Source organism: Schistocerca gregaria, chromosome 6 (assembly GCF_023897955.1).
Source record: "Schistocerca gregaria isolate iqSchGreg1 chromosome 6, iqSchGreg1.2, whole genome shotgun sequence".
Lineage (NCBI taxonomy): Eukaryota > Metazoa > Arthropoda > Insecta > Orthoptera > Acrididae > Schistocerca > Schistocerca gregaria.
In genome coordinates, this window is record NC_064925.1 from 287,387,250 (window position 1) to 287,414,710 (window position 27,461).

Below are 27,461 nucleotides of genomic sequence, written 5' to 3' on the forward strand. Positions count from 1 at the left end.
ATGGATGAGCTGTTAAACTGATTGTGCGAAAATTCTTGCACCTGTCAACTCTTGCAGTCTTCGGATATAAAATGAATACTGCGGATGAACACCTCGGAAATACTGATGAATTGGGTGAGCATGACAGAAAGCAGCATCCCTGTTGCAACGGTTTGTAGACGAAACATTCCCAAAATGTACTGTACCTGTCCAGAGTCGAGGCCTGATTCCAAGGGAACGCCTGTGGGATGAGTTACGACGTAGACTTCGCTGCATGCTCTAGAGTCCTAGATCACTACCGCCTCTATTTCGGCGCTCGAGGAAGCATCGGTTGTCATTTCTCCACAAACGCTCAGACTCCTCATTGAAAGTGTCCCCAGAAGAATTCAAGCGGTCTTCAAGACCAAGAGCGGACACACAACATATTAATCACCTCTAACAGGTCTCCGTATACATTTGATCAGACAGCGTATACCATCCATTTAACACATGCCCTTCATTTCACATTGTCAGTATCCTAATAAGACGCTGTTTTCCGCCACACTTTATTGTTTATGTCTTGCTTATTTTGTGATATTTCCTTCTGGTACCACGTGGTTGGACTTTTTTCATTTTGGTTTATCTTTTGTTTATGCAACTATTTCTTTTTCAGTACTGTAGTGAGAAACTATGGACTCTGAACGTATGTATAAGTAATTTTTGGTTTTAATGACAAAACCTCTTAATACACTGAAGCGCCAAAGAAACTGGTATAGGCATGCATATTCAAGTACAGAGATATGTAAGCAGGCAGAATACGACGCTACGGTCGGCAACGCCTATATAAGATAAATGTCTGGCCCAGTTGTTAGTTCTATTACTGCTGCTGCAATGGCAGTTTATCAAGATTTAAGTTAGTTAGAACATAGTGTTACACTAGACGCACGAGCGATGGGACACAGCATCTCCAAGGTAGCTATGAACGTCCGTTTTGCAACCTGCAACACGCAAGTAACGAGGAGCCCTTAGTGGCTCACCATCACAGTTTTCTTTATCTTAAATATCTTTGTGACTAATGCCCTTTTCGCATATTTATTATTTTATAAATGACATATAAGTACTGTCAGTCTTTCACGATGATGTCGTACGTATACTCTATCATATGTTTCTAGTCACAATTCTGTGACCATGTTATAGACCATTCTTTGATTTAAATTCTGAGGAAGACCCTCCTAGCAGTATTGAAACCCGGTAACTTCGTTAAAAATTGTGACCGAGGGCTGTTTTCTCTCAATTGCACAGTATATACAGTTCCACACAGTAAATGGAATGACACCATTAATATATATAGACTTCCATCAGAAATCGGTAGAATATTAAAAATTTCTAGGTGTATGCATTGATGAGGGGTTGAACCGGAAAAAACTCACTGAAGATATACTGAAACGTTTGAGTTGAGGTACTTACGCTATTAGGGTCATTGCAAATTTTGGCGATATACATCTCAGTAAATTAGCTAACCACGCCTATTTTTATTCTCTGCTTTCATATTGCATCATATTCTGGGGCAAGTCATCATTGAGTAAAAGATTGTTCATTCCACAAAAGCGGGTAATCAGAATAATTGTTGGAGCTCATCCAAGATCATTCTGCAGACACTTATTTAAAGAGCTAGAGGTCTTCACTGTAGCCTCACTATATATATATATATATATATATATATATATATATATATATATATTCACTTATGAAAATTGTTATTAACAATCCGAACGAATTCAAAAGTAATAGCAGTGTACGTAGCTACAACACTAGGAGAAAGGATGGTTTTCACTACTCTAGGTTAAACCTAACTTTGGCTCAGAAGGGGGTGAATTATGGTGCCACAAAAGTCTTTGGTCACTTACCTAATAGCATCAAAAGTCTGACAGATAGCCATACAGCATTTAAAAGGAAATTAAATGAATTTCTTAATGGCAACTCCTCCTACTCATTAGATGAATATTTGAATATAGTAAGTGGGTAATTTCCCCACACCCACCCCCACCAAAAGCAAAAACAAAAATTTAAAAATATGAAGTGTCATGTAATATTTTGTGTAATGTAATATGTCGTATAGACACCTTTTATTAACCTGACTCGTTCCACATCATTACGAAGTGTCTTAATCATGATCTATGGAACAAGTACTAATTTAATCTAATCTAATATCTGTTGGCTAGTGGAGCAGCCAGCCTGATAGGCGTGGCAGCAGCAGCAGCCACTCAACTGCATTCTTATTTACACATCACTCTGGCAGAACAGTGTGTGTTGTCATGTTGGCCGGATGGTTAGGGTGGTCAGACGTCCGGATTAATCCGGACAAGTCCACCTTTTTAGCCCTTTGTCCGGGGGGATGTTCAGAGCGTCCAGCTTTTTCGCAAAGTTGAGCGCAATGCACTTAAATTTACAGTTCGTCCCGTTCTATTTCTCTTTTCTTAAACACTTTAACTATTGGCACAGTCTTCTTGATAAACACGCACGAATGCGGTGTTAATATGTGGCACCAGTATCGTCGATGGTATCGTTGATCGACCTATAAGCGAATGCAAATATCGATCATTTAAAATTTTCGTTTCGTATCTTCACTTCGTATTGGCTTGGCTTCTTGTAGTGCATCTGTGATTTGTGAGTGTAATTTTTAACCGAGTGAGTTACGTAAAATATTTGCATAAACGAAAGTGTACATTTTCTAATGTCCTTTCCTGCAAATATCCGGCTGTCAAGGAAGGGAGAAATGATTCTGAAGCGGAATGTAAGACATGTGAAGCTGGAACGTACGTCTCAGTGGCCAATAAAGGTAAGAAATAACACGACAGATTAACTGTAATGGGGTTTTATTTCATTGTTTCATAGACATTCAATTGATTTGTATTCGGAAGGTTAAAGTACAGTTAACATGTCGTCAGCTGCTTCTTGAATTGTAGATATTGGCAGCGGTGCGTCGAATGAAGGGAGGTGAATGGTCTTACGTTTTTCGATTTGTAGAGAATTCCGTGTTGTTGTCATAACAAAACAATTGACGCCACACTCTCACCACAATCGATGTTTTTTTTAAAAAAATTGCTCAGTTACCCACCACCTGACCATCAGTAACAATTAACTACTAGTGTTTCCTGGAATTCCCGGCAGTCACGTGACTTTTCCAAAGCTGACGGATGGTATACTACTCAGCAGTTGACCCGTTTGATGTGTCTTCTTTTTTTCTTCCTTTGTCCTCCTTTTTGAAGCTTTTTTCCGTCCTTTTCAAACAATTGCATCTGGTCACCCTAAGGATGGTGGTGGTGTGAGCAGACAAATAGCGGGCAGACCGAGCGAGGTGGCGCATTCGGGAGGACGACGGTTCAATCCCGCGTCCGGCCATCCTGATTTAGGTTTTCCGTGATTTCCCTAAATCGCTCCTGGCCAATGCTCGGATCGTTCCTTCGAAAGGGCACGGCCGACTTCCTTCCCCATCCTTCCCTAATCCGATGAGTCCGATGACCTCGCTGTTAGGTCTCCTTGCCCAAACAATCCAATCCAATCCAAACAGTGGGCAGTGAGTGAAGCGGCCAGCATGATAGCCATAGCAGCAGCAGCACCGACTCAGCGGCCTCCCTACTAGCGCTCCACTCTAGCAGAGCCGTGTGCTGTCCTGTTGGCAGGATGGTGGTAGCGCGAGTGGACGGGTGGCGGGCGCCGGAGCGGCCGGCCTGATAGCCATGGCAGCAGCAGCAGCAGCAGCAGCCGCTCAGCCGCCAGCATGGTGCGCCCCGGACGATGAAGAAGCAAAACGTCCGGACACTCTCGCTGATCGTCTGCACGTTCACCTACCTCCTCGTTGGAGCTGCTGTCTTTGACGCCCTTGAGTCGGAGACTGAGAAGAAGCGTTGGGAAACTCTTGAAGGTTAGTGCCCAACACCTTCTTGACCCTTCTCACCTCTTGAATTGGTCCTCATACAGTTGAAGTTCTCTCAACTACTTTACATACCTAAATACATCTTTGCACTCACAACTTTTGCTCATCGCATGTTCTCCAAGATAAGATCATAAAAAAAATTATTCACTTCCATAGCTGGGTGGTCAGCATGTCTGACTGCCATTCAGAAGATCTAAGTTCCATTCCTAATACTGCTAAGGTATCCCACGGAGATATAATTCAGTTTATCTACACTCAATCTCATAAATTAAGGATAATTGCAGAATATGGTGCCACACAACGTAGCACTACACAAAACTGGCGCTAATAGCGTAGGCACATAGGGAACACATACGACACAGATCTGTAAGTCCACGGAATTGGTGAGAAGTTGAGAAAACCGTCCCGTAACACATGTGCTACAAAACGCCACTGTTTCCTGCGCATGTACCCCTACATCAATGTGGAATATGATAACCAAGCAAACGTACACAGGCTGCACAACGGGTTGGCATACTCTGGATCAGGTGGTCGAGCAGCTGCTGGGGTAAGGCCTCCCATTCTTGCACCAGTGCCTGTCGGAGCTCCTGAAGTGTCGTAGGCGTTTGAAGACGTGCAGCGGTACGTCGACCGTCAGCATCCCAGGCGTGCTCGATGGGGTTTAGGTCTGGAGAACAGGCGGGCCACTCCATTCGCCTGATATCTTCAAGGTACTCCTCCGAGATGGCAGCTCGGTGCGGCCATGCGTTATCATCCATCACCGGAAGGTGGAACCCACTGCACGCCTGAAAAGGCGGACACACTGGTGCAAAATGACGTCCCGATACACCTGACCTGTTAAAGTTCCTGTGTCAAAGACATGCAGGGGTGTACGTGCACCAATTGTAATCCCACCCCACTCCATCAAACCACAACCTCCAAACAGGTCTCTTTCAAGGACAATTAGTGGTTGTTATCTGGTTCCTGGTTCACACCAGATGAAAATCCGTCGAGAATCTCCGTTCAGACTACACCTGGACTCGTCCGTGAGCATAACGTGGGACCACTGTTCCAATGATCATGTACTGTGTTCTTTACACCAGGCTTTAAGGGCTCTCCTGCGACCAGGGGTCAGTGGAATGCACCTTGCAGGTCTCCGGGAGAATAAACCGTTTCTGTTCAGTCGTGTGTAGACTGTATGTCTGGAGACAACTGTTCCAGTGTCTGCGGTTAGGTCCAGAGCAAGGCTACCTGCAGTACTCCGTGGCCGTCTAGGGGCTCTGTTGTGGTGTTGTAGACTGTGGACGTCCCGTACTGAAGTGCCTGGACACGTTTCCTGTCTGCTGGAATCGTTGCCATAATCTTAAGATCACACTTTGTCGCACACGGAGGACCCGTACTACGACCTGCTGTGTTTGACCAGCCTCCAGTCGCCCTAGTATTCTATCCCTCATAACGCCATCAATATGTGTTCTTTGAGCAATTTTCAACACAAAGTCACCATTAGCAGGTCTGGAATAGTCTCCACACTTACTCGCTGCACCGTCCTCTGACATGCACCAACACACCTCTGCGTATGCGGACTGCTGCCAGCGCCACCGTGCGACCACATGGTCATACCCCGATGTGATTTAAACCCGCAAACCGCACACCAGAGCGTTGTTTCATCATGTATCAGCATCATCCTTAATTTTCAGGGTGTTTCAAAAATGACTGGTATATTTGAAACGGTAATAAAAACTAAACGAGCAGCGATAGAAATACACCTTTTGTTGCAATACGCTTGGGACAACAGTACATTTTCAGGCGGACAAACTTTCAAAATTACAGTAGTTACAATTGTCAACAACAGATGGCGCTGCGGTCTGGGAAACTCTATAGTACGATATTTTCCACATATCTACCATGCGTAACGAAAATATGGCGTAGTCTCTGAATGAAATTACCCGAAACCTTTGACAACGTGTTTGGCGGAATGGCTTCAAATGCAGATGATATGTACTGCTTCAGCTGTTCAATTGTTTCTGGATTCTGGTGGTACACCTGGTCTTTCAAGTGTCCCCACAGAAAGAAGTCACAGGGGTTCATGTCTGGCGAATAGGGAGGCCAATCCACGCCGCCTCCTGTATGTTTCGGATAGCCCAAAGCAATCACACGATCATCGAAATATTCATTCAGGAAATTAAAGACGTCGGCTGTGCGATGTGGCCGGGCAACATCTTGCATAAACCACGAGGTGTTCGCAATGTCGTCTAAGGCAGTTAGTACCGCCACAAATTCACGAAGAATGTCCAGATAGCGTGATGCAGTAATCGTTTCGGATCTGAAAAATGGACCAATGATTCCTTTGGAAGAAATGGCGGCCCAGACCAGTACTTTTTTGACGATGCAGGGGCGATGGGACTGCAACATGGGGCTTTTCGGTTCCCCATATGCACCAGTTCTGTTTATTGACGAAGCCGTCCAGGTAAAAATAAGCTTCGTCAGTAAACCAAATGCTGCCCACATGCATATCGCCGTCATCAATCCTGTGCACTATATCGTTAGCGAATGTCTCTCGTGCAGCAATGGTAGCGGCGCTGAGGGGTTGCCGCGTTTGAATTTTGTATGGATAGAGGTGTAAACTCTGGCGCATGAGACGATACGTGGACGTTGGCGTCATTTGTATCGCAGCTGCAACACGGCGAACGGAAACCCGAGGTCGCTGTTGGATCACCTGCTGCACTAGCTGCGCATTGCCCTCTGTGGTTGCCGTACGCTGTCGCCCTACCTTTCCAGCACATTCATCCGTCACGTTCCCAGTCCGTTGAAATGTTTCAAACAGATCCTTTATTGTATCGCTTTTCGGTCCTTTGGTTACATTAAACCTCCGTTGAAAACTTCATCTTGTTGCAACAACACTGTGTTCTAGGCGGTGGAATTCCAACACCAGAAAAATCCTGTGTTCTAAGGAATAAACCATGTTGTCCACAGCACACTTGCACGTTGTGAACAGCACACGCTTACAGCAGAAAGACGACGTACAGAATGGCGCACCCACAGACTGCGTTGTCTTCTATATCTTTCACATCACTTGCAGCGCCATCTGTTGTTGAAAATTGTAACTACTGTAATTTCGAAAGTTTGTCCGCCTGAAAATGTACTGTTGTCCCAAGCATATTGCAACAAACGGTGTATTTCTATCGCTGCTCGTTTAGTTTTTATTGCCGTTTCAAATATACCGGTCATTTTTGAAACACCCTGTATGAGCATGAGTGTAGTAATGTGCTCAATTAGTCCTTGAAACTTTGCACTTTTATTTTCCTAATATCGATTACACCAATCGTTGAGTATAATGCAATATAGGCTCGTGTCAGAGGTTTGTGAGAGAAAATGACCCAGATTTCTAGCGAGCAGGACGGTTCTACAATGAGGCAGTTAGCCAACAGACAATTAGTAATGGAACAAGCGTTTAGAAGGGATATCATGCAATCACGTTGCTTTTAATGCTCCGAGGGACTCATTATTGTGAGGTAACAAAATGTTACAATGAAAGTTCATTTTATTATTGTTTAATTAAACAGTAATTTAGCTCATAAAATACGATGTGTACAACTTTGCGTCCGCCGTTTGCCGATCGCTGGCGACAAAGGTAAGCAGCGGTCGAAAGAAACACATCGCAGACGTCAGGCAGTTGACTTGGACCTCGGTCAACATAACCTCATTCAAACATTAGTCGATTTGTGTCTGCATCATAACGTTGTTCTTGATTGAAGATGTCAGTCCACGAACCTAATTCTCGTCATTTGCGGGAGGTGTTCTGTTTTGTTTCAATATGAAGAAAACAGTGGATAAGTCTCGTCGAATGCTCTCAAGTGTGAATGGTAAGAACGCTATTAGTGAAAGAACGTTTAGTGAGTGGTTTCAACGCTTCAAGAACAGTGATTTTAGCGTCGTAGACCGGCATAGTGGTGGAAGAGAATGGATAATTGGAGACATTACTGTGTGAAGACTCGCGTCAAACTGAAGAAGAATTGGCCCGATTGCGCGACCGCTACGGTCGCAGGTTCGAATCCTGCCTCGGGCATGGATGTGTGTGATGTCCTTAGGTTAGTTAGGTTTGAGTAGTTCTAAGTTCTACGGGAGTGATGACCTCAGACGTTGAGTTCCATAGTGCTCAGAGCCATTTCAACCAATTGGCATGAATAGTGGGCGTGACACAGCAAACCATTTCAAAACGTCTCAAGGCTATGGGCATGATTCAGAAAGAAAGAGCTTTGGTTCCGTGTTAGGTAAAACCAAGAGACGTTGAACGGCGTTTGTGTGTTTGTGAACAGTTGCTTCAGAGGCAAAGACGGAAAGGATTTTTGCATCGCATTGTGACCGGGGCGAAAAATGGGTTCATTACGATAAGCTTAAACGCAAAAAATCATGGGGATATGCCAGCGATGCTTCCACGTTGACAGCGAAACCGAATATTTACGGCTCCAAGGTATTGCTCTGCATTTGGTGGGACCAGCTCGACGTCCTGTACTATGGGGTGTTAAAAACAAGTGAACTAATCACTGGTGCTCGTTATCAAACGCATTTAATGCGTTTGAGCAGAGCATTAAAAGACAAACGGTCGCATTACAGCGAGATGCACGATAAAGTGATTTTGTAGCACGACTACACTCGACCCCACGTTGCAAAAGACGTCAAAAAGTACTTCGAAACGTTAAAATGGGAAATCCTACCCCACCCGCCATATTCGCCAGACATTGCCCCCCTCTGACTATCACCTGCTTAGATTAATGGCGCATGGCCTGGTTGACCAACACTTCCGATCTCATGAAGAAGTCATAAATTGGATCGATTCGTGGACCGCTTCACAAGATAAACAATTTTTGCGACGCGGGGTAAGTACACTGCCCGAAAGATGGTAGAAGTAGTGGCCAGTGATTGAAAATACTTTGAATGATACATGTGTAACCAATTTGTTTCATTAAAGTTGGGGAAAAATCGGTTGAAGCAAGGTTGTACACCTTGTATAAGTTTATTTTATTGTTTATTTTAATTGAACTGAGATTAAACAATGATTTTGTTCATACGTGCTCATAGATGTTTACCTTGGTAACATACAGACAGCTATTCTTTACATGGGTACGAAGTACACCGCGCACCCGCTCATGTTACGAAAGTAGGCACGCGCGTACGAGTGTTAAATAAGAGTGTGTGTGTGTGTGTGTGTGTGTGTGTGTGTGTGTGTGTGTGTGTGTGTGTGTGTGTGTCACCGTCAGTACCTCATGCTCCATGCCGGGGGATGGGCAGTATTATAACATGGGTTAACCCGTTTGTACGGGAGACTGTCTTTAGTAAGAAGATCAGCCTGAAATCTTTGTGTTTGAAAAGTAGCAGGCTCTTCGGCTCATCTCACTTCATTTTATTTTACGATAAATAATTTTACTGGGGTAGAATGAGATTGGCTCTGACAATATAAGAGTTTTGATGGATTAGTGAGATTACAGTAATTGTAGTACACTTATGTTCAGAAAAAACACATCACCTTCAGTGACCAGAGAAAGGACATCCATATTCACAGGATATGTACCGGGTGATCAAAAAGTCAGTATAAATTTGAAAACTAAATAAATCACGGAATAATGTAGATAGAGAGGTACAAATTGATACACATGCTTGGAATGACATGCGGTTTTATTAGAACCAAAAAAAATACAAAAGATCAAAAAATGTCCGACAGATGGCGCTTCATCTGATCAGAATAGCAATAACTAGCATAACAAAGTAACACAAAGCAAAGATGATGATCTTTACAGGAAATGCTCAATATGTCCAACATCATTCCTCAACAATAGCTGTAGTCCAGGAATAATGTTGCGAACAGCACTGTAAAGCATGTCCGGAGTTATGGTGAGGCAATGGCGTCGGATGTTGTCTTTCAGCATCCCTAGGGATGTCGGTCGATCACGATACACTTGCGACTTCAGGTAACCCCAAAGCCAATAATCGCGAGGACTGAGGTCTGGGGACCTGGGAGGCCAAGCATGATGAAAGTGGCGGCTGAGCACACGACCATCACCAAACGACGAGCGCAAGGGATCTTTCACGCTTCTAGCAATATGGGGTGGAGCGCCATCCTGCATGAACATCGTACGTTCCAGTAGGTGTTTATCAGCCAGGCTGGGGATTATGCGATTCTGTACCTCTCACCCGTCACAAAACCAGAATCACGCATTTCCTCGAAGAAAAAAGGCCCGATAACGGTAGATGTGGTGACTTTCTCGTCGTGCAATAGAGTTTTCACGGCAGTTCTAGGGTTTTCGGTAGCCTAAATTCTTCAGTTGTGGACGTTGAGAGACCCTCGGAGCGTGAAATGAGCTTCGTCGGTCCACAACGCGTTACTCAACCAATCATCATCTTCCGCCATCTTTTGAAACGCCCACACGGCAAATGCCATCCGCTTCCCTAAATCGCCAGGTAATAGTTCATGATGCAGATGGATTTTGTACGGATAGCATCGGAGGGTACGCCTCAGTGCCAGCCAAACAGTACTGTATGGAATGCCGGTGAGACGTGCGACTGCACGAGCGTTGACTTCCCCGTGCATAGACGAACCCTCTACAGTGTCCATTTCTTCCTGACCTGCCTCAGCAGCATAACGCCTTGTGCTCGGTCGGCCACTACGGGGTCTATCGTCTAAACAACCCGTGGCTTAGAACTTCGAAATCATTCTCACCACAGCTGCATTTGTCAACGGACCTTTACCCGTTCGAATCCCCTTCCTATGGCGACAGGATCGTAACGCTGAACTAGCACATTCCCCATTCTGATAATACAGCTTCACTAAAAGCGCCTTTTCAGGTAACGTCAACATGCTGCGATTCTGGCGCATCTGATTCTCTCTCTCATTACAGCTCCTTTTATACACGATTGTCATGGGCAGTCACTGACGTTTTGCTGTACAGCGCCATCTGTCGGATATTTTGTGAAGTTTTTTTTTTCTAATAAAACCCCATGTCAATCCAAGCATGTGTGTCAATTTTTACCTCTCTATCTACATTATTCCATGGTTTATTAAGTTTTCAAATTTATACTGACTTTTTGATTACCCGGTACATTAACATTTGAACCACGTCACCCCACGGGCTAAAGATCAACATCGATATCGCGGAGCAACGCCACTTACCGGTAAAATATGCCTGCGGCTCTCGTTGTCGCTATAAACCGAAGGTAATGTATCAGTGTGATTTGAGCAGATACGCAGAATCCCTGGCAGACGGATGCGCTAATCGTACCAGCCAGATCAGTGCGTTTGAAAAGGTGCGCTTTATTGGCATGAGCCAGCCGATGTGACCGAGTGGTTCTAGGCGCTCCAGTCCGGAACTGCGCTGCTGCTACGGTCGCAGGTTCTAATCCTGCGTCGGTCATCGATGTGTGTGATGTCCTTGGGCTAGTTAGGTTTAAGTAGTTCTAAGTTCTAGGGGACTGATGACCTCAATAGTTAAGTCGCATAGTGCACAGGGCCATTTGAACCATTTTTTTTTGTTACGTTTTGCCACGGGCCTCTTCTGACTCTAAGTGGCTAGAGCAGCCGTACCGCGCCGCTAGTTTGTTAGTTGGTTGGTTTGGGCGAGGGAACCAAACAGTGAGGTCCCCTTGGATTAGGGAAGAATGGGGAAGGAAGTCGGCCAAGTCCCTTCAAAGGAACCATCCCGGCATTTGCTTGAAGCGATTTGGGGAAATCTCGGAAAACCTAAATTGGGATGACCGGACACGGGTTTGAACCGTCGTCCTCCCGAATGCGAGTGCAGTGTGCTAACCACTGCGCCACCTCCCTCGGTCGCCACTAGTGGGAGCAGCACAGTGCTTCTGGACCAAAGTGGAAGCAGTGTACCAGGCGCCGCGAGAGCTGCGCGGGTTGCCGCCATGCAGGGGTCTGGCACGAGCAGCTTTCCCATTCGCGTTGCGTTAGCAACCCTGCTGGCGGACAGCCGCTATCGCCCGTTACACGACAGCAAAGCGTGCGGACGTCGTCCCTTCAGAGCGCCGGCCGGCGCCTTTTCCTGATAGTGGGGGCCGGCTACATACGCCGCTTGCCGGATACAGGGCGCCTTTCTCGGCAGCAGCGATCCGTCCAGCAACAGGTGGAGGTGCGGGTGTGGGTGCGGGGGAGGAACAGAGCAGCGACCGGCTGCCGGGTGCATTCCCAACGCAGGCCACGTAATCGAGCAGGCCCGCTGTCGGCTGGAGTGTGCGCTAGTGTACGTCTTCCTCCGCCGGTCGGCAACTCACCCCGGGCGACGAGCCAGGCTGCTTTACTCGTCTCCAACAAAAAACGCAGCATAGGAATCTAAACAGTTTCAAGATGCCGTTTTCACAATAAATATCACGCAACTGGACAGTGGTTATAATTTTCTTTTACTTTTTTCACCTGCTAAGGTTTGGCTTTCAGATCCTTATTTCTAACCAGACGTCCTTAGGGAATCAACTTTGCAGTATTCTTAGCACATATGTAGTATATACTACTACTACTAGTACTACTACGGCCGCCACCACTACCACCAGCAACAACAACAATAATAATAATAATAATAATAATAATAATAATAATAATAATGTAGTAACACAGACATAGAAGCACTCAATACACTTACACGATCACAATGCCACATATATAGAATACATCACATACATTCAGCAACAGAAAGATTCACATTAAGCGGAAAGGAAGGAGAAAGGGAATTTATCGACATAAAAAACCTACATTATGGACAGGTAGACAATTTAAGAAATTTCTTTATAGAACGAGCAGAAACTAGCAAAATACACAAAACAGTCACTCATATAAATGCATCGGCTACACCATTGCAATTTCATAACCACTTCTACAACCCTTTAGGTCACATAATATCAACAGATACGCAGAAAGTAAATTGGAAAAAGAAAACACTACATAGCAAGCACCCGTATGATCTAACACAGCCACACATCGATCAAGACGCATCCAACACATGGCTAAGAAAAGACAATATATACAGTTCTAAACATTCATGGTGGTGTCTGTTTGTTCTATATCGTGTCTCCCTACCACTTTTGCGCAACGACGCTCTGAGCGTGTTTTTTAGGGAATTAACTAGTTTGAACCTGGGACCTGTTGCTGGTAAGGAGACGCCAGGCCACACATGACATGTAGAATTCAGAAGAGTTCAGTGAAACTAGCGATGATATAACCAAATACTTAATGATCTCAGCGTCAGCTCCACTGCACTCCCTGTAAAAGAATCTTAATACTAACTAAATTTAGTGGAAGGGGTTCAAGGCTTTCCTATTTTTAGTTAGCTGGTAAAATAACGTTGAAAAAGCAGTTACGTTTACCATTGGAAATTTTATTCTACTCACAAAACATCGTTTATAAATTGCACTATTGATAAAAGGAAAAACCAACTGCGTTCAACAAAAATGTGAACGAATATTCCCTGAATGGGTTTCCAAGTTCTACAATGGATCGAAGGATGACCTATGCCATATCACATCTATAATCTAGGTTTAAATTAAGTTTCACAAAAGAGAAAACTATCAAAATGGTCTACAGTGACCCTCAATTATCTTTAATTACTTATCTAACTTGTAAATTACAGTGGCTGATGTGGCTTCTCAATAACTATATAACAGAAAAATCATCGCGTTTCAGATTTTTACTTCAAGTGGCAAATGTGAACACTATGAGCTTTAATTTACGATCAACACTAGTATTACTCAAAAAGGGGGTGTAACAGATGAGACTTCTGCAGTTCTGAGTGAAGCCTTATGCGCTCAAAAATGCGGCATCGCGTGCGTTCATTACCTTGTCGGTGTTCGTCAGTGGGGCGGCTGGCAGCACAGCTCCGCTCACCTCGCCATCTCGGAAGCAACTCTTGACTTCTCCTCACTACAATTTACCGAAGTTGGTTTAAAAAAAAAACTATCTGGCTGTGTTTTCATCTGACCAATCAGGGTCTCAATGTTAACCTTAAGCTCCGCCTACAAAAATTCTGTCTATCCAATGAGAAACGTTATACTTTTCGTGGTGGGGCAATGTTTTTAAAGTTTGCAACGTAACAGAGACGCGAAAAAGTCTCACGCTAAAACCTGCAGCTGGTGTGGTCCTTTTAGCGTTATCGTGAGATCTATACTGTTCTTCTGGAGAGCTCCATCTTTTAACATGGGCTGGGGGATGGTCCTAATGTAACAGACACGCGAAAAAGTCTCACGCCAAAACTTGCAGGTGGTAGTGGCCTTTTTTGTGTTATCGTAAGATCTATACTGTTTTTCTGGAGGGCTCTAGCTTTTAACATGGACTGGGGGGTGCTCCTTGACGTACCAGAGACGCGAAAAAGTCTCACGCTAAAACGTGCAGGTGGTAAGGCCCTAGTGGTTAGCTGGCGACGTGGGTGTCCAGTCTGTCCCTTATCGTAGGGCCTTCTAGCTTAACACGGTCCTGCTGTCGGCTTCTGTTCTCGTTTCTCCCCTCGGAACTGCGTCGGTCTCACGGTGGGAAGGTACGACATGCATTTAGGCATTCTTGTGTTAGTCTGTGGTATTCCATTTGCTCACTCGTTACTCGTATTACTTTGGTTAATTTAATGTCACGATTTTTTCGGAGCAATATGACATACTACTGGATTTGGTTATCATGTCAGGGTTTTCATGGAAGGTGTTGGATTTGCCTGACACCTTACACAGTGAGATGCAAGGATTCGTGATTGCAGTACAGGAGCAAACAATAAACACTAGATATTACAGCAAGCATATTATTAAATATCCAAATACCACAACAGATAAATGCAGACTTTGCAAAAAAACAAATAGAAACAGTAGATCACATCACAAGCGGATGTACAATACTAGCAAATACAGAATACACAAGAAGACATGACAATGTAGCAAAAATAATTCATCAACAACTTGCCATACAACATAAACTAATAAAACAACACGTTCCTACATACAAGTATGCACTACAAAATGTACTGGAGAATGATGAATACAAATTATACTGGAACAGAACCATTTTAACAGATAAAACAACGCTACATTACAAACATGACATCATACTCACCAATAAAAAGAAGAAATTAATACAACTAATCGTAAGACCATACCCAATACAACAAATATACAGAAGAAAACAGGAGAAAAAATTGAAAAATGCATCCAACTGGATGAGGAAGTCAAGGACATGTGGCATCAGGATAAAGTTGACATTATACCAATTACACTATCAACTACAGGAGTCATACCACACAATATCCACCAGTACATCAACGCAATACAGCTACATCCAAAAGAATATAAACAACTACAGAAAACTGTAATTATTGATACATGTTCAATTACCAGAAAGTTCCTAAATGCAATGTAACATATACCGTACAGTTAAACGGTAGTCACGAAACTTCCTGGCAGATTAAAATTGTGTGCTGCACCGAGGCTCGAACTTCGAACCTTTGCCTTTCGCGGGCAAGTGCTCTACCACCTCAACTATCCAAGCACGACTCAGGCCCCGTCCTCACAGCTTTACTTCTGCCAGTACTTCGCCTCCTCATACTGAAAAGGAAGTCACGCTTGATCAAGGTCCGCGTCACTTTCCATTTTTAACCAGACATAACGTCTGAGAAAGGAAAGAAATAATAATAATGACAGCCGTTTTACCCCACCTGCGATCGGACATAAATAAGGAACAAGTCGATTATTGTTTTCCATTGTGGATGAGGCAGACCTCCTAGATCGTCTTGTATCGAATCGCAATCATCACGGAGCTAGGAACCATTCTGCAATGTTCCTTTTTCGACAGACAAACCGCCCTACACATGTTATTCATTCTCAGATGGATATTTGCCAATGTTTGTCCTTCGGCAAACAAGAAAAGAATAACGCCACACTAGTAATGGTTAGGCTACACTTTGTAGTAACTTCGCCATAGTTCACGTTTCCCCATAACTTTTATATACTCTCGTAGGCTTTTGACATCGTTCCTCACGAGAGACTTTTAATAAAATTGCGTGCCTATAGACTATTGCTTCAGTTGTGCGACTGGATCCGTGATTTCCTCTCAGAAAGGTTACAGCACGTACTAATCGACGGCAAATCATCGAATAAAATCAAAATGGTATCCGCCGTTTCCCCAAGAAATGTTATACCCCCTCTGCTGTTCATAATCTACCTAAACGATTTATGAGATATGAGCAGACGTCTTAGATTGTTTGCAAATGAGGCTGTCATATACTGTCTAATAAAGTCATCAGAAGATCTAAACCAATTACAGAGTGTCTTAGACACGATATCTGAATGGTGTGAAAAGTGGGTATTGTATCACAGTAAGGTAAATAGTGAGGTTATTCAGATGAGCACTAACAGGAATCCGTTACATTTCGGTTATACGATAGATCACAAAAATCTAAAGGCTGTCAATTCAACTAAATACCTAGGGACTAAAATTACGAGCAATTTGAATTGGAAAGATCACTTAGAAAATGTTGCAGAGAAGGCGAACCAAAGACTGTGTTTTAACGGCAGAACGCTTTTAGAAAATGATACAGATGTACCAAAGAGGCTGCTAGTCCGTAATTGCTAGAGTATTTCCGTAAAGTATGAGATTCTCACTTTATAGGTTTTGACGGAAGACATCGAAAAAGTACAAAAAAAAGGGCAACTTGTTACATACTATCGAGTATTAGGGGAGAGAGTGTCACGGATGTGATACGCGAGATGGGATGCCAATCATTAAAACAAATGTTTTTTCATCGCGGCGAGATCGTTTCTCGAAATTTCAATCACTAACTTTCTCTTCCGAATGCGACAGTACTCCCACTTTGTTGGCGCCCATGTACATAACGAAAAGCGATCATCGCAATAAAAAGGAAGAAATCAAAGCTCATAAAGAAAGATTTCAGCGTTCGTTTTCCCACGTGCTCCTCCGTAAGGGAATGATAGATAGTCTGAGGGTGGTTCGATGACGCCTCTGCCAGGCACTTAAGTGTGAGAAAACTTTATATTTTTTTATTTTCTCGGTCTCAGTTGGATCAATATACAGTTTTTGTACATTCATAGAAATGAAACTGACAAAATAAAAAAAATTTCTTCATTACTATACAGTTCGACTCCGAAGCAGCATACCTCGAATCAACCATTTAAGTGTGAATTGTATTGTAGTCATGTAGTTGTAGATATGCAGATAACGTGAAGAGCGTTCAGTCTACGTTACCAGAACATATAGGTTGGTGCAAAATCCACTGGACACTGGGCAATGATTTCAACAAAAGAATGAATTTATGTTTCAAAAAAAATGGTTCAAATGGCTCTGAGCACTATGGGACGTAACAGCTATGGTCATCAGTCCCTAGAACTTAGAACTACTTAAACCTAACTAACTTAAGGACATCACCCAACACCCAGTCATCACGAGACAGAGAAAATCCATGACCCCGCCGGGAATCGAACCCGGGAACCCGGGCGCGGGAAGCGAGTATGTTTCATTACCAACAATATTTACTATTACCTTTTATGTTCAAACTGTTTTCCTTCTTCAATAACACATCTATGAAGCGTTTTGGAACACTGTTACATACTCTACGGCTTAGTGTGGTACCGAGTGAGGTGACCCGGTGGTTAGCACACTGGACTCGCATTCGGGAGGACAATTTCCCTAAATGGCTTCAGGTAAATGCCGGGATGGTTCCTCTGAAAGGGCGCGGCTAATTTCTTTTCCCATCCTTTCCTAATCCGATGGGACCTATGACCTCACTGTTTGGTCTTCTCCCTCAAATTAACCAACAACCATTGTGTGGAATCACTGTCAAAATCATGAAATACATCCTGTATGTAACCTTTTAATTTAGCAATGGTCTCCGGATTTTGAGAATAAACAGTCCTTGACGACACGCCATAGGAAAAAGTCCGTGTGGGTGATAACTGATGAACGTGAAGGCATGTTTGTATCTGCTGTTCGACCAATCACTTTTCTTCCGAAAGTTTCGTCCACATAATAGCGGAAAGTTTTCAGCACGCGTCAAAAGTCCTGGTACCATGTAATTCTGAATCATATCCAAATAATTATCTCTTGTCGCTGTTCCTGCATAAAAATATGGTCCAAGTACACCATATGATAATATTGACCCTCCCCCCCCCCCCCCCCATACTCACACCAGGTTCATTTAGTGTTATTCTAACAAAAGATTCTTATTGTCATTATACCATAAAGTGCAGTTATGTCGGTTAACATTTCCACTTGACTTAAACTTCGCCTCGTCAGACCAGACAGTTTTATTCAGTAGTTTAGGATCATGTTTTTGTTGGTCAAGCATCAATTTACATAACTGAAGACGTCGATCTGGATCGTTTCCAAGTAACTCATGTCGTAAATGTGGAAACTTTAAACTTCTGTTAATATAACATTCTGTGAATTGACCTTCGTGATAAATCCAGCTCAGCTGCTAATCGTCTGGTTGATTATCGTGGACTTTGGGTCACAGCTAAACACTCCCGCAATTTATTTTCCTCAGTTGTGATCTTTTTGGGCGGCCAGATCTTGGTACATCCATAACAAATCCATGTTCTTCAAATGTATCTCGTATGTCGTACGCTGTTTGTCTAGACGGTGGTGAAACCTCCCCTTAGAAAAATTTATAAATTACCGTGCTGGTAAACCCCTTACGTTATTTGATTTTGAAACAGATGAGCAAAACTGAACGTGCACAGACATTTCTCTCTTTACTTACTCAGATCATCAATAAACTGACACACAATATTTTTAGCACAACGCCATCTGACATTCCCCACAAAAGAATGGCCCTCAATAACAATAACCTATACCTCTCATGAATTAATTACCTCCCAAAAATCTTCGTTACTCGAACTACTGCAATACAGCGAGCGCCAATACTGCCAGCTAAATAAAAGATTCTAACTACTGAAGTTAGCAAATGAAAGATTTTGATAAAGAAGAAACAATGTATTTACTTTAATAGTGTTTTATATCGGTTCATGACATCCAGTCTTACAAATTTACTGGCTCTGATGGACACACGTCCAGATCATCCGCTCTCAAAATTCCGCCATCTCTCTCCCCACATCCACCACTGCTGGCGGCTCCTCGCCTCCAACTGCGCAACGCTACGCGCTGTTAACAGCCAACTGCCCAACACTACAATAGCGAATATTACAACAATGCTAACCAACCACAGACTGCACACAGCACAGCCAGTGATTTTCATACAGAGCGCTACGTGGCGTTACCAGTATAAAAACCTAAACAGCCTACGTACAAGTGTCTTCCCCATTCATTAACAACTGTAGTAGCACCTCTTTTATAAACTGTTTTAACTCTAATATCCTTTCTTCTTTCGTTAAGTACGTGAAATTCGAATAACTGCAGCTGCAAACATATCTCACAGATCACGCTTTCAACAGTTCTCTATTTCGATTATTGTGTTTGTTTTGTTTCGCACTGCATTGTATGGCAACTTGATAAGGTGTAATTATTGTATTTTGGAACAACAACTAAACATGTTAAAAGTTCCTACTGTACCACGTCCTACTGTTACTTTTGTTTTCTTTTAACCAACTGTCCAGTTACTTTTGGGCCGCCCTGTATTTAACACAGTGAAATTTATGTACATTATGGATTAAAGTCACCACTGCTTTCTACACTCTGTATGTGAGGGCTTATCTCAGGAACTACTGTAGTGATAGTGATATGGTTTCCAACAATAGACTGATTCACGAAGAAGGTTTGTGTATGTAATTTATTACCACTACGCCAGACAAGTCTTTCCGTCGGAGATACTTACCTACTCGTGCAGAGTCGGAACAGATGGCTAGTTCGATACATAGTACTGACCTGAACCGTCCGTATTTTGATTATTGTAAAAGCACTTAATTCTCCAGGTCTGCTCCAGAGGAAGGTGGCAGGAAGATGGAGAAGATGTACCCTGTTCAACAGTGTAACCTTTTAAATAAAAAGTAAAGAAAACAGTTGTTTCAAAAATAATAATAATACATTACAACGACGACAGATCCATTTTTGGGTCACCAGTATTCTTAAGGGTTCGATGCGGCCCGTCACGAGTTCCTCTACTGTGCCAACCTCCTCATCTCAGAGCAGCACTCCCAATCTACGTCCTCATTTACTTGCTGTATTTATTGCAGTCTCTGTCTTCTTCTAGAGTTTTTACCCTCTACAGCTCCCTCTTGTACCATGGAAGCTATGCCGTGACGTCTTAACAGATGTCCAAATGTGTGTGATATATTATGGGACTTAACTGCTAAGGTCATCAGTCCCTAAGCTTATACACTACTTAACCTAAATTATCCTAAGGACGAACACACACACCCATGCCCGAGGGAGGACTCGAACCTCCGCCGGGACCAGCCGCACAGTCCATGGCTGTAGCGTGCCTGACCGCGCGGCTAATCCCGCGCGGCTGACAGATGTCCTATCATCCTAATCCTCCTTCTTAACAGTGTTTTCCATACATTCCTTTCCTCGCCAATTCTGCTCTGTAGCACTACACCTCAACTGGCTCGAGTCTCTTCTGTTCCGGTTTTCCCATAGACAATGATTCACTGCAACCATCCTGAGCTCCAAACGTATACTCTCAGGAATTTCAGCCTCAGATTAAGGTCTATGTTTGCCTGTGCTAATCAGGCGCTTTTTGTGATCTCCTTGGTTATCGTCATGTGTTACTTAACTACCAAAGTAGCAGAATCCTTTAACTTCTTCTACTTTGTGGACCCCACTTTTTATTTTACATTTATCACTAATGTCATTTCTGCTGCTCTTCTTTACTTTCGTCTTTCTTCGGTTTGTAGTCGTTCGAAACTCTATACAAGTAAGACTGTTCATTCCATTCAACATGTCCAGCAATTCAATTTACTTTCACTGAGGATAGCAATGCCATTATCGAATCGTATCTTTGGTATCCTTTCATCCTAAGTTTTAAACTCACTCTTGAATCTTTCCTTTATTCCCGTCTTTGTTTCGTCGATGTATAGACTGAACAGTAGTGGCGAAAGACTAAATCCCTTCGTAATCTGAACTTTTCATATTCTTGGTATTTCTTTATCATCGTTCTCTCTTGTTCCTTGTATGTATTGTATATTATCCGACCTTCCCTGCACCACTACCATCTGCCTCAAATCTCGAACATCATGCAGCATTTTACAGCATCGAACGCTATTTACAGGTCGACAAATCGTTTGAACGTGTCTTGTTTCTATTATAATCGCAATGTCGAAACTGTTTACCTTTTCCGATAGTCGAACTGATCGTCATCTGCCAGTTCCTCAGTTTTCTTTTTCATTCTGTTTCTATATCATTCGACGTACCAGCTTTCATGTCTCCTCTGCAAATAAATTTCCGCCAGTCTGTCCCACCACGTAATAGCAGAGCGCAGCGGTTTCTTTCTTGCAGCGAAACTTCGTCCGCCCAATCACTTCCTCATCTCCGGGTAAGGGTGGAAGTCGCTCGCGCCCAAATTTGGTCTGTGGGAAGTTAGCAAGGTGATCGATTGCCCCCCCCCCCCCCCCCCCATCTGAATCAACGTCGTTGAGTTGGTGCTGCATCGCTTTGTCTGCCATTGTTGTTCAGCAAACAGCAACTGGCGCCAGCATGCCTTTGCGTTTGCTTTCAGTCGGACCAGCTGTTGTGATGGGAGGGCTTCCTTATCACTGACGTAATGTACCGCGTACCACGTGGTCAACCAGTAAACCACGATGTTTTGAACTTTCGTATTATAGCACTAGTTGTCTATTTTTCGTCGTTTTACTTCAGATTTCTTTCTCTAATCTTTGTATGTTCTCTTTAAAGTTTATAAATGTGATAATATGGACAGAAATTGGAGTTAAACAAGTCCCATTTGTTCACTGCGTTATTTGCGAGGAAGTCTATGCGCTCATCTCTAGAAAGGTTTTGGTGAATTGTTATGCAGAGAAAGTTCCATATCGTTGTAGCTCAGCCAAATTTTAGCCTGATAGGACCAGTATCAGAATAATAAGTGCAGTTAAATACACAAACATAGGACTGTTTGAGTTTAAAAAATTAAGTTTTTCACTTCACGATTGCAATTTCGGTCTTTGGGCCATTACAAGCGATACTGCAAAAAGCTAAAAATATACAGAAAATGAAGAACAGAGTGTATATACAAAGCTGCACAAACAAATCGTTAGGCAGTAGCATCTCACAAAAAATTATGAAAATAACATCACTTACGTCTTGCCTCATCACATACCAGACTTGTAAAATCTTCTTACAAGTATACATGTCATCGTCAAAGTTAAGTCTTTTCACTGTGTGAATACAGTAATATCAAACAAGTCCGAAGCTCTGCACATAGTGAAATGACGTAAATTACATAAGATGTTACCAATGTTAACTAACATCCTTAACACAAGTTGCCACAAATAAATGTTCTAACACACTTCTAACATGATTTGTGTTATGGGTGTTAATATTGATAACAGTTTACGTAATTTACATCGTTTCACGATGTACAGAACTTCGTGCTCGTTTGATATTACAATATTACTGCAATGAAAAGGCTTAGCTTTGAAGATGATGGTGTACACGAGTCGGAAATTTTTAAAAGTGTGATGTTTGCTGAATCAAAATATAAGTGATGTTATTTTCATAATCTTTTTGTAAAGCGCTGCTGTCTACGGGCATGTTTGTGCGGCTCTGTACCTACACTCTGTGCTTGATTTTTTGTAATTTTTTAGCTTTTACAGCACCACGTAACAATGGCCCAAAGGTCGAAATTGCAGAAGTGGAGTGAAATAAATAATTTTCTACAGTCAACCCCGGACATGATGTCTTTCAAAAAATTTTGCATGACTGTAAATCCCAGCCACGAAAATTTAATCATAGTAGGCCCCTTTCCGTGCAATCTCCTTCAGTTCTGCATAACTGCCGCAACTTACATCCACTGAACATGGCTACAGTGGTCACCTCTTGGTGATTACCTTCCGCTCCTCCACAATCACACAATTTCCTTAATCACCAAAGTGACTATTCCGTGATGTCTCAGAATGTGTCGCATGAAGTGATTCCTTATTTTAGTCAAACTGAGCCACAGTTCTCTTTTCGCCCCAGATAGTTTCAGAACGGTTGTCGGCACGGTAGCTCAGCGCGTACGGTCAGAGGGCTGGATGTCCTCTGTCATAACAACTGTACGAGAAAAATAAAGTTGGGGTCGCTACCTGTAGTGCAGGACCCGGGTTTAATTGCTGGTACCTCCTCAGATTTTTCTGAGGTTTGGGTGTCTGGTACAGGGCCCATTGAACCCTTGTGAAGCCAAATGCGGAGCTACTGGAAGAAAGGAACAACGGCATCATCAGAATTCGCCTTCTGGTAATTAGAGCTGAAGGTATTGTCGACTTCAACATACTGATCACCTGTCCCACGTTCATAGATTGCTTCTCGTACTGCCTTGTTGGTAACAGTCGGCCCGTCGGAATATGCTTAACCTGTGACTGGTGTTTACGTTTCATTTTTATATTTCTGACCCTATCAATCCCTCTGATCTTTAGTATTTTTTTGTAGCAGCAGATTTCAACAACTTCTATTCTAGTTGTTCAAAGGTTTGGTTGGCGTTGTCCTCATATGGACATTGAAATGTATCAACGGTAACAGTGTAACGTGGTCATGTCATTTTGATTTTTGTATGTTATCGACGTGCACGTCAGAGAGAGGCAAGTTACGTTACTGTTAAACAATCTTTGGTCTTGTCTGGCACAGTCTTTGCCTCTGCGTAGTCTGAAACGTTCTTAGTTGAAGTGTGATGGACGTTTTCAGTAGTGCTGTGTTGCTTTGAGACTGTATCTGTTAGATCAAGAAAGATTTATTGTTAAGTATTATGAATATAATATATATAGTGAAAGGTGAGAGGAATTATAAATCTGAAGGCAAGAAGTTTAAGATAAGACTGCAGCACTAGGCACCTAATTTTTAGATGTGGTTATTGGCAGTTCACTTTGTTCATCGCTCATAGCTTAGAGAAACACCACCCCACTTCCCTGAATTTTGCATTAACATATTGACTGTTTAAGCTGTTTGATTTTTATAGAAATTCTCCACTAAAATTGTACCCTTTTATAATCATTGGTCATTTTGTTAAGTATAGTATTGTTTAGACCAATGTTATGTGTGAAGATCAGGCGAAATGTTATTCTCTCTTTTTCAAAACATACTTCAATCTAAAATCGTTGTCTTGGAATATCATTTGATAGGAATACTTACTCTCTCCATCCCACGCACCATATGGTATGCCACACTGTGAAAATTGTTTGGAAATTTTATTTAAAAATACAAATCTAGCTTAGCCGCTATCTCCTTGTTGTTTGCTCTTGTGCTTTCGAGGAATCTGCAAAACACGAGATAAGTGGAAATTTTTATTAGGGCCAGATAACTGTTTTGCTTCAGTTGTGCATTTAATATAAGGAGAAGTTGTATTCAGACCAGTTACAATTCAATTCAAATCAGGTTCTGTTTAGTCGAAGGTTGGTATACGAGTTTAAGTTGGATAACAGTTAGTCGGTACATAGTTTTGGTAATACGTAGACTTTTATAGAATAGACGGTGAATTTAGGCTAAATTTCAAAGAGACACAAATATAGTTGGGAGGTTAAATAAATAAGATGATCACGTCATTTCGATTTTTGTATCTTAAGGATGAGCACGTCAGAGAAAGATAAAGTTACGTTACTGTTACACAACCTTTGGTCTTGTCGTGGCACAGTCTTTGGTAGGGACTGTGATGCTTGAGCGGATCCAACTCTTACTGAGCAAGTTCGCTTCCAATTTCTGATTATTGTTAATTTCTATTATTTAAGATAACGTATTACTGCTTCCTGCGGCTCTTGATACTAGATATTTTATAAAAATCTACGCGATTCGAACTACTCAGAAATTTAATTAGGAGACGGACACACCTTTAAGATTAAATCTGGAATACTGTGCACAAACGGATGAACTAACGCAATGATGGTTAACGCCCTAGCTGTGGATCATATGATGCAGAACTGCGATATACTGAAAATGAGATTAATGGAAAGTGTCAACACAAACAACTTTCGAATAAACACAATAATTTATTCAAATAAAACACCTATATGAAACGCGTCTGACCATTTGAGAATACCAAGTTAATATAACGAAACTACTCTATATGGTCTGTACCACCTGAAGCCGCTGCTCCCATGGTTACTTTAATGATGTTAGAAAAACGAGTTCCTATCTAAAGGAATACAGTGACTGTGTCCCTGACTGTTAGATTGAGAAATTCATGCATCTAAGAATGCACTGGTAGACACGGGACAGATAACAGCAGTGACATGACTAAATTCTGACCAAAAACTGTCCTAACGTGCCGGTCATGCTAATTATTATCATTGTAAATTATTAGCAAGAGACGTGCAGTGTCGCCATCTCGCCTCGCGTTATGAAGTACAGGGCAAGGGTCATGCTCCCCCTCTTGATCGCCAACCAGGCGCTAGAGTGGAGAGTGCAGTCCAAAGACATGCCTTCAGCAGAAAGACCTGGATCAAAGCCCCAGTTACCTAATCTGAATTGTAATGCCTTCTCTTTCCTTCCAGCCAAGCAATATAGGACTGCCAATCGTTGTTTAAGAATTGTCTGCCAATGGCATTACTGCATCTTCTGCAAAATCTCACCAAGAAAGACTTATGACTTTAAAACGCCAATTACTTTTCGATTTACCCCTCTTTCTCAAAAAACTTCTATGATTCATCCTCCTGACGTCAAAAGCATTTTTATCAATAATGCCATTAGCACCCAACAGCTAGCCTTGCATCACAGGTCCCAAGAAGTAGAAAACTGCACTCGGAGCTTGGTTTTTATTTTGCGGTATCCCATGCTTCTTTTGAAAAGCGCGAGATTATGTGCTGAAAGCACTATTTTAAAAACGGGTGAGGGCACGCCTCATATTGATAAAATTCTTTCCCTCGGCACTGCATGGCTGCTTAAATGAAAAATTGAAACATAGCACGTCCCGTGAAGACTCGCCTGGCAACGCAGCTTTCACACTGACAACAAAAAAAATGGTTCAAATGGCTCTGAGCACTATGCGACTAAACATCTGTGGTCATCAGTCGCCTAGAACTTAGAACTAATTAAACCTAACTAACCTAAGGACATCACACACATCCATGCCCGAGGCAGGATTCGAACCTGCGACCGTAGCAGTCGCGCGGTTCCGGACTGAGCGCCTAGAACCGCGAGACCACCGCGGCCGGCACACTGACAACACCTCAAGCTACCTGCCCTGTTTTCTAAGGTCACTTATTTACGGCAGACACTGCGTTGCCTGTCCCAGATGCAGTGTATGCTCTGTGACCAGGCACTCTCATAAAGCAAAGGAAAAGAAGACTCACACCATGTTGAAGGTAGTTAAGATATGAAGTTAGAGGTCAGTACGTATAGTCACTGCAGCCCAATTTACTTCTTTAAGCTATTATTCTACCTCCTTATTTCTCTCCTAAGTGAACGTAATTGTCATATTAAATGAAAAGCAACGCTCCAAATGGCTTTTACCATGTAACAGGAGTATTGCTCAATAAACAGCAGTTCCTGTCGAGACAGAGATAAATTCAATTCGGCCTGAACACATTTCCGCAAAGAACTAAAAAAAGCTAATGAAATAACATCATGTGGTATTTTGAGAAATGAAATTTCTGTAAGGAGATGGCATATACCTCGTTCTATACAACAACAGAGCATGCAGAAGATCGTGGTGTGATGACAGTAAACAGAATATTTTATTTATGGCAGTTTTCAGAATTGGCAAATAAGATACGGTCAGCTGTCGAGTGGCATATATGTTTTTTTTTCTTTCTTGCAACAGTTGTCAGTAATCAGTAAATATTTTTTTTAATTTCGTTTGGAACAGTTGCTACAGTAAAGATGTACACAGAAAAGAGCTAATGTACATGATAAATTACACAGCTCACTTGTTTAATTTGTAATTATTTGTTGAGGTCTACAGTGAATAAGGCCCTGGTCCACTGAAATGTTTGCTGGAAGCTTTTCAGACTCGTTCTGCACATTCTGCATAATTTCTGTTTTGCTAGGAAGTACCTCAGTCATAGTACGTACAGGTTCCACAACGTTAAGTGTCGGTATGTTTGCTACAGAGACAGAACTGTAACTGATGTGTTCCAGGCATAATATTGCGCAATAATATTGTTCCGTTATTCACCTCACACTTTCGTGCAATATGTTGATACAATTAGCCCTTTTTCATTGGCTTCATCTGTATATACATTCAACATATATACTGAACACACTTCCTTCTCTTCTCTGTGTTCACCTCTTCCTCCCTCTGTCTGTCCACCTCATCCTCTCACCTCTCTCTGTCTCCTCCTTGACACTCTCTCTGTCTCTTCATCTCTTCCACTCTCTCCATTTGTTCATTTCCTCCTCCCGTTGCTCTGTCCATCCCCTCCTCACTCTGTTTCAACCTGTCTGCAGCAATACTCATTGGCAATCATAGCCTCTGCAATACAGTTGTACGTTGATACTACCACCACAACACACCTGTCATCCAAGGCAGGATAC

General features: G+C 42.6%; 1 protein-coding gene across 2 annotated transcripts in view; it reads left to right on the top strand.

The window, feature by feature from the left end:
- Positions 1-27,461, top strand: part of LOC126278432 (two pore potassium channel protein sup-9) — a 1,195,629-nt gene that overhangs the window by 1,032,724 nt on the left and 135,444 nt on the right. For both annotated transcript variants that reach the window (XM_049978547.1, XM_049978548.1), the window contains one exon: positions 3,642-3,883. In XM_049978547.1, the coding sequence (XP_049834504.1) occupies positions 3,757-3,883 (127 nt within the window). In that variant the 5' untranslated portion in view covers positions 3,642-3,756. The remainder of the gene's footprint in view (positions 1-3,641; positions 3,884-27,461) is intronic.